This window comes from Cariama cristata, unplaced genomic scaffold (assembly GCF_000690535.1).
Source record: "Cariama cristata isolate BGI_N322 unplaced genomic scaffold, ASM69053v1 scaffold19477, whole genome shotgun sequence".
NCBI classification, from domain to species: domain Eukaryota; kingdom Metazoa; phylum Chordata; class Aves; order Cariamiformes; family Cariamidae; genus Cariama; species Cariama cristata.
Genome location: NW_009627357.1, coordinates 1 through 8,961, shown reverse-complemented (window position 1 = coordinate 8,961; position 8,961 = coordinate 1). Strand labels below are relative to the sequence as shown.

General features: G+C 37.2%; 1 protein-coding gene across 1 annotated transcript in view; it reads right to left on the bottom strand.

Annotated features, from left to right (window-relative positions):
- The window catches only part of MON2 (MON2 homolog (S. cerevisiae)), a gene marked incomplete at its 5' end in the record, with an annotated part of 49,275 nt that extends 41,172 nt beyond the window's left edge, over positions 1 to 8,103 (bottom strand). Inside the window, 7 exons of the mRNA XM_009704425.1 lie at positions 1,861 to 2,014; positions 4,377 to 4,516; positions 4,880 to 5,004; positions 5,602 to 5,796; positions 6,534 to 6,659; positions 7,323 to 7,420; positions 7,974 to 8,103. Of these exons, the coding sequence (XP_009702727.1) occupies positions 1,861 to 2,014; positions 4,377 to 4,516; positions 4,880 to 5,004; positions 5,602 to 5,796; positions 6,534 to 6,659; positions 7,323 to 7,420; positions 7,974 to 8,103 (968 nt within the window). The remainder of the gene's footprint in view (positions 1 to 1,860; positions 2,015 to 4,376; positions 4,517 to 4,879; positions 5,005 to 5,601; positions 5,797 to 6,533; positions 6,660 to 7,322; positions 7,421 to 7,973) is intronic.
- Between the last annotated feature and the right edge of the window lie 858 nt (positions 8,104 to 8,961).

The window sequence follows — 8,961 nt, the reverse complement described above, 5'->3', positions numbered from 1 at the left end:
TTCTCTCATCTACTCCACTCTGGTAAGACCCGCCCCCCCTGCAATACTGCCTTCAGCTCTGGGGTCCTCAGCACAAGAAGGACATGGACCTGTTGGAGCGAGTCCAGAGGAGGCCACGAAGATGATCCGAGGGCTGGAGCACCTCTGCTGTGAGGACAGGCTGGGAGAGTTGGGGGTTTTCAGCCTGGAGAAGAGAAGGCTCCGGGGAGACCTTAGAGCAGCCTTCCAGTACCTAAAGGGGCTTATAAGAAAGATGGGGAGGGACTTTTTAGCAAGGCCTGTTGTAACAGGGCAAGGCATAACGGTTCTAAACTAAAGGAAGATAGATTCAGACTAGATACAAGAAATAAATTTTTGACAATGAGGGTGAGAAACAATGGCAGAGATTGCCCAGAGAGGCCGTAGATGTCCCATCCCTGGAAACATTCAAGCCCAGGCTGGACGGGGCTCTGAGCAACCTGATCGAGTTGAAGATGTCCCTACTCATTGCAGGAAGGTTGTACTAGATGACTCTTAAAGGTCCCTTCCAACCTAAAGCATTCTATGATTCTATGATTGTGTAAGAGTACTAGATGTGGTCATTGTATGAAAATCTAATGGCAGCAGTAGGAGAGAATCAATGCTAGGATGTGACCCAACTCTACAGTTACAGTTAGTCATCTCCTCAATGTGCAGCAAGACAAAAGTACAAGATAGGAGAAAAACTGCTGACAAGGTGTGCTAGTGACAATTCTGTAATCTTACACAGAAGAAAAAAAGAATGCCAAAATTACTTAGAGGGAATCATGGAGTCACTGGGGGGATCCAAAGGTAAGATACAAGCAAGTTCAGAGCAGCACAGGAGACTATGATGGTGGCTGCCATGTTCTTGAGCCAATTAAGAATAGGAAGTAAGAAAAAAAGTAGTAGCTGGCATAAGCATGAACTAGCTTTCATCCACTTCTGTTAAAAATTTGCATTTCCTGAGAACGGTCAGGTAACCTAAAATAATATTCATGGCCACTGCTGGGGAAAAAAAAAAAAAAAAGAAAAATCAAGTCAACACATGCATGTTAAACTACTGAAATATGAGGATGAACTTGTCCTTCCACATCTCAAAGGCAGGTAAAGGAGTTTCTACCTTAAAAAAGTATTGAGATCCAGGCTATTTGCTGATTTCACCAAGTATTAGTACGCCAAAATTCCACGGGCTGCAGAAGTAACTTCCAATTTGGAAGAGATTGACCCTCAATGGTCATGACTGACATGAAAAAACTTCCACTATTTTGAAAGTAACATAGTATTCACAGCTTTAAACTGAGAACACAATCTCCATTACACAAAGTTATGACAAAATAATTGGTCATTCTGAGAAGCACTCACAGTCTAACCTTCGTATATAGGTCAATATATTATTTGAAATGACAACCTGGCCAATATCTATCACAATATCCTGTTCAATAAAAACTGTAAATACAGTAAAGCTGGTGCAAGAAAGCTGTTTTTCACTCACACTGATGTCCTATTTGCTTAATGCCCCTAACGTTTGCCATTACACAACCCAGCAAAAGATATTCTAAAATATCACTGTAGTGAGGCCTAAAAGTGAAGAGTTAATACAGCAACAGTATGGTATTAAAAAAAAAAAAATCCAACAGATGCTGAAGCCATAGGGGACATTTGGATCAGAATCCAGAGCATTTGGACAAAATCAGAAAAAATCAGAACACCTCATGGCACCGAAAAAAGAAAATCCATAATACACCTCAATGCCAGTTAAATGAAGACCTTAATATTCACTAATAAGAAAAATCCTTAAACCATCAAGTTGGAAATAAAAATATTTGTTATATATGTTTTCCAAAAGATACAGGTACTTACTAGGTAGCTTTAGCACTGCCTTGTACTGTTACATTCAGGATAGGTATCCAAGTGCCTCTGTACTCAAAGGCAGGTAACACAGTTGCACCTCCTCCCATTCCGAGCACTCCGGGGTTAGCTTGTGCTGAGCCAGTACTCCCCGATGCATTGCTTCCTGTTCAGAAAAACAAAGTGATAAAATTAACCACTCTAATTTTAGCGATCAGTAAACATCCTTTTTCTGTATTTCATTTTTAAGTTCAGATACATGGATTAATCTGAGACTCCCTACTCAGTAATAAAAACCACCACCAACACAAAAAACCTATTTTTGAGCTCCCTCTGCTGTCTAAAACACGATCTTATATGCAAAGGAATTAGTTTAAAAGGCACAGCTGATTGATGCCAACTGCCTTACTTTCAGTCAGGATAAAATGTTTCTGTGAAAGGTATAGCAGCATTCATAACAATCTGTGAGCGAACTAAACTTACATGGTCTTGATAAAACAATACATATTTTAGTGAAGAGTCAGATATTTGAAAGTTAAGGATTATTTGAATAGTTGGCATCTAGAACTCAGTAGTAGGAAAGAGAGGTTAATCATTCCAAGAACAAACTTTAAAGATTTCAGAAATGCAAAGTCACAAGAAAAAACTCAAAGAGAAAAAACTCAAAGAGAATTTCAATGTTTGAATCTGCTCCATGCGAAGGTAGAAGAAAACCAATCACATCAGGGAAGAGCTGGCAACATGCCAACCAACAACTAGGCAAGAACAAATTTTGGTTCCAATTTAAGCAGCCAAAAAAAGTAGATAGAAGGACAAGGAATTCTGTATCTATACACACTTCCTACATATAGAAGGGGTCTATACTTACTAGGAGTAGGTACTACAAGTTCAGACTCTCTCTGTACAGACAATGGGGAGAGAGAAGGGCAGAGTCCCCACGAAGGCGACTCACAGCACCTAATACATCAGTGTAACAGCTGCCATTTTGGGGTACTCCATTTTAGTATGTAGAGAGACTAAACTTCTAATTTAGGCAACATGAATACACATAGAAGCCTATGTATACACTTTAACACAGTAAAGCTTAACAGATTGAAACGACAAAATCATACTGCTAAACAGAAATGGTTAACCAAATGCTGTCACTAACACACACAGTTACACCGGTGTCATTTTCTGTGATCTCACTGAGCAGTCAGACATACAACTATTTTTATATCAACATAACCCCTTAAAGTGGTAAAAAGGCTGACATTTTACATCACAGCATAGTACAAGTGACACACAACTTGGGTAGATGTAGTTTTCAACCTCTCCTGTGAAACAGCTACCTTGTTGCAAACCTGAGGCTCAAAAGCCAACTACAGGTGTGCAAGACAGCCGGCTACCACAGGACTATCATTTTAATCAGAAGACTCCGTTCAAAAATTAGGTTGCACTGATTTGCTCTTTGCGAGTTAGACATGGCCACAGATGGAAAAGAGGCAGGAGGGAGAAATGCACAAGAAACACTCAGGCAGAAAGAAGAAGTGAAAAGGTAGAGGAGAAAACAAACTGGAACAATAAGCCAGAGAAATAGCGACAGCACTAAGGGTATGACCCTACTGCAGTGCTGTTTCACATGAAGGCAAAATCTAAGTTTTCAGGAGAATGCGTATTGTAGAATGGCTTCTCATATGCGCACGTTACACGATGAAAAGTGCTTTTCTGATTTACCTTAAGTGGATTCAACTAACCCAGAAATAATACTAATAGAAGTGTTCTATCAGCTTCTGTACAGCTATTGAACAACACCTACTGAATTATTTTTATGTTGTTTGTTGCTGAAGCATCTGCTTCCAGAACCACAGAAAGAAGCAGAGAGCCTTGACTCTAACGTAAACACCTACAAAGGCATAAACAGGAGGACCATTTCTTCTTATAGAAATAAAAATATACCTAGTGAAATGCCAAAAGCCTGGCTGCAAGAAAAGACCAGTAAGTTCAGTTTCAGTAAGTGACTGTTTTAAGCTTACAGAAAAAGCAAAGATAATCTGTAAAACATAGATCTTTCTTTCTGCTTCTTGGCTTCCTCAGTCCAGTTTTGTCCCTGAACATCCAGAATTAGCTATTGCCTCCCAGGAGAAAGCAAACACACACTGTCTTACTACTTCAATTGTGCACTGCCATAAACAACATCCCTGCAGAATGAGACAGAAATCAGTCAAATTTGTTATAGTCAGAAATCAGAAATAATTCCCTCAGAAAAGTTGTGAATCAAGGCGCTTGGTCACTGTAGAAGCAGATACAAATGCAGGAGCCCTGCTCTGCTGACTGGGGGGCTACATCTGTCCCACAACAGAGGTAGATAAAATCACCTGTTGTACCAGACCTGAAAACACTAGCGTGTCTCACGCTAGCTTTTCACCACAATGAACATGGAAGTACAGAACATGTACCAAGCCAAACATATATACTGAATCAAATCAGAATTTGTTATTACAAGAAAATGCTGGAAAATTAAAATGATAGTAAGGACAAGACTTTACCAGTTTGGTTTGGTGCTGCTGATGTGTTCCCTGTGCTGGGTACAAGAAATAGTGACTGAATGAAGGACCCCAGTGCATTCACAATATCACGGAAAACTTTAGTGGAATGTTGCTTCATATCGTATGATTGACAAAAGGATCTGGAAAGTATTTGACAAATTAGGGACTAAAAGCACATTTTAACAGCAACTTCCCCCCATCCAAACTGTAGACTAAAAGCACATTTTTACTGCAAATATTTAGGCAAGTAATAAGATTTAGTTTTAGGTAAATGCTCCTTTGACACTGCTAAGACAGAGAGGGTTTGGAATACTCAAATAACTATAATTCAGCCCTTCCTGGATAATAAGCATTGTCTAATGCTTTATAAAAAATTACCTTGAAAAGTTTATTGCATTTCAGTTTCTACATATTTACAATGTTTCAGGAAGCATTTTCCACCAGAGAAAAATAAAATGATTTCTTAAATTTTATGTAAAAGTGAAACTCAATATATTTAATACCTTAATAGCTGAGGCTGCACACAAAGCCTGTGAATAGATTCTACTGCAACAGCTCTTAGCCACTGTGGTTTATCTGCGTCCAGAAACTTAACCAGCAATGACAGAAAGATTTCACATTCTGTTACCTAAAAGATATATTTTATAGCCATTAAATTAAAAGAAAAAGCCTACTACAAAATATTTTCTCAAGAAAACTTCTGTTTCATCTTAGGACTCCTATCCCAGCAAGTTTTGCACAGGATCTAAAAGATCCCTTCAACAAGCACTTACTCAAAATTATATAAAAAACATACCTAATAATCATTAGTAAGAAGAGCTGAACATGTGTTTTTTATGCACATTCTGTCAACAGCTTTAGCAACACAAGTCAAAAGCCTCTTAGCAAGTTATTAAGAAGGCCCAGCAATCAACATTATCTAAAGCCAGGCAAACAACATAAGAAGATCAAAAGGTTCCCAAAACCTTACCGAAAGGCAGTTAAGCACAGAAAAGACAACAGCTAATCTACTCTAAGAATTTATACAAGCTCATGTTTAATAAAGTCATACATGTAGAATACATGTAAACACAAATACACATAAGAAGAAAAGAATATGTAGACTTTTCTTCCCTCAGTATACATCAACAGTTCCCAAGAACTAATTAATATTATTACTGATCACAGTACAGGCATATACATAGAAAAACAGAATTGCATAAAGAAAATTTGAATATACTCTTACCAGCAAACTGTAAAACTGTTTAATCAAAACAGAAACTACTCTCAGCAAACGCATACAGATGGGAAAGTATGGTTTTTCCACTGGTGCTGGGGAAGATGATGTGCTGGAACCTTGCCTGAATTTGATATTTGGGGAGAAGAGCTTTATAACAAGAGGGCATACCCTTTCTTTAAGAAGAAAACTGAATTCCTGATGCTGAAAAAGAAAACAGAACAAATTATAAGCACATACTCTTTAATTGCTACCAGTAGCTCTGATTATGCATCTTATTTACATTTACTGTTACAATCAAGCACTCTGAAGTCATGCAAGTCTTGGTATAAATCACACACTCATGAAATGAGAAGGAAGAACAGCAGACACCACTGTAAAGCTACCAAAAAGCATGATAAAATGACATGGTCAGGTTCATACTGTGCACCTCTTGTGTTTTGCAAATTTAAATAGTTTCTAATACATCATTTATTATATATTTAATTTTTGAATGTAGCTATTGTCAGCTAAAATGTGTTACTGTAGGATCATGGTGCATTTATATGCAGTAGATCCACACAATTCATAGTCATGAGTCTTGCTGCTTTGCAAGTGGGGGGAGGTTAATGTTTTTGTAGAAATAACAATGCCACAAACTAAGTTACAGAGCTGTCATAAATCATGCAAGATAAGAAAATGCATCTTTGGAGGAGATATAAATGGCAAAACAAAAAGTGAAACAGAGTACAACATGCTTTACAAAACGCACAAACACAAATACAGTGTACGGGAATAGAAAACAGTGGACAAAAAGTACTTTTTAAAAACCCAACATGTAAAAGCTACAAATCCTTTTGAAAAGTAGTACTCATGCTAAATTAAAGAGGAGTTAATGAAGTGTAAGTTTTACTACCCATGTGAACAGAAGTCTTCCTATTTCCCCTCCAAGAACTACTCACTTGTAAAAACACTTGTGGAAAGTCATTGAGGACTGACTCAAGAAGTTCAAGGCCAAATGTCCGGGTCATTTCTGTCATACCCACGAGCCAGTAGGGAGCATCAGCATTAACTAACTGACAGAGATCCTTAAAAAGAAATACAGTAACATTTACATTTTCTGCACACTCCTGTACCAGCATAAGTTTTCTAAGTCTACAACAAAATGTACACTTTCTCTTTCTTTTGTAATGAGTAATTTTCCAATTTCAACATAATTTTTCCCAAATACTTCTTTTACATAAATTACTAAGCAAAAAACTTTTAAAAAGAAATTTTAAGCTTTGTTGGTATCCTTGGAGCAATTGTGTTCATTCCTGCCCTCAAAAACATCTCAAGACCAGGGAATTTGCTAAGTCAAGAAGATTTTTATTGGTGTGATGAATACAACTACTACTTTTCATTATATACTCGCGTACTATGCAACACCAAGCACAAGGAGCAAGACTGAACTACAGTAGCAGTGTTTGGCTCATGGAAAAAAGAATCTTGAATTTAATGCACACATGCATGCTTAGCTATATTTAAGATTTATAGCAAAACATTTTCCTAGGTCACGTCATCTCCGTTTTCCACTCACCCTCCTGGGATACACCATATCATTGCCAATTACAATAAATGCACATAAGAAAGTCTGAGGCTCTGGTTAAGGACTTTGTCAATATGCCAACAGCAAATTTTTGAAATTTCTTAAAAGACATAGAAGCACCCATTCATAACTGCAAATGTATAAATACACGCTCCCCAACTACCTGGAAAAGCATATATGCGTCTTTAGCACATGGTTTCAGTGTACTGACAGATCTTCTGTTACTATTTCCTTGAACTGCAACTGGCTGGTCAACAGCATCTGTGTAAAAACAAAAAGCATGTTTGTGAACAAAGGAACTGTTGAAAATCAAGTATGCATTAAGTGTTCTTACAAAAAGATTCTAGGACAATGGCCAGGTAATTCTTCTGCAACTTACCATGTCTATAGAAATAAACATTAGATTGAATACCAAAGAGCATCAACACGAAGCACTTCTTTCCAATAAATGTTCTCTTCAAAACTACTACTGCTATGTATTTCATGCCCAGTAATTTAAGTTCCTTTCACCTTAAATGACACCCTCACCTCAAATTCTTTCACAATACTAACCTGAAGACCAGTTCTCACAGCTTGAAAAAAAACTAGGTTTTATATATTGCTATACTGACTTGGACTGACACAATGGCTAAGGATTTAGTCTCCTTTGAATGCAAGTAAGTACATAAAAGACTGTAAAAATTAATAACATCTGTGGGGTTTTTTATAACGTTTATAGACTTTTTACTACTTCTTTATCTGAAAAAAGATAAACATTTGATGTATGTCCAAAAAATAGGTTAATACAAGCAAGCAGAGTAAGAAGTATGCCCACCTTTGTATCGTTCATCTTCAGCAACCACTCTCTCAAAGACAACAGTAACTACCTGCCGCACTGTAGCTGCTGCAGTGTTATTTGTGATATTATCTTTTGTGAAGTGCAATCGAAAACAAAGTACAATTGCCTGGAAGGAAAACAAAAAATAATCACTCTACAATAATATATTTTCATCTTTTAGCTAAGAGTCAAGACAGCTGATTGAGGAATGCTTTCCACTACAGTTTGGCAAAAGGTTGCCTGAAAAACAATTATTTTAATCATTTTAAATTTGAAGAACCAAAATAAGTTTTATAGATTACCTTAGCCAAAAACCTCTTTAGTAATCCTCCCCGAAGGTAATTAGAAGTGGTATTAACTGAAGACATTACGATGTGCCAATAAAACTACAATCATCATACAGAGAATACACAGTAATCAACCACATAAAACAACCTGTATGAGTATTAAAGTCAAAAGGACATCAGGATTACATGGTTAATCACAGAAAGGTCAGTCAACTCCAACGCTAGAATGCCATTCCTCTCCTACATTACATCACAACACTTTCACAACCGTGTTGCCTCAACTGCTATTATTCCTCTCTAAAGTGCATATTTTAATGTGTCACTGTGCTGGCAGTGACTTGAATACTGTTTTCCATTGGATTTCATATTACCTCTAATACTCACTTATTTTACAATGAATTTTGAAAATTAACATCTGTATGTGTACTGAAACCTGTAGTTCTTGTTCTTTTCTCCTTATTCTGTCTTCTGGCACCTGCATGAACCTCAACCACACCGAGTCATAGCACTACATCCTCTAAGCCATATAAGAATCAAAATTTTCTTTCGCTTCTTTTTCTTGTAAATGATTTGTGGACTCTGCTCAGATAGTATCCCCATGTTAGTTTGAAATCTTACAACACAGTCATACACCTCTGGACTTTCAGAAGATATTGCATGATTCTCTGGGTTAATCATAGAATCATTTAGGTTGGAAA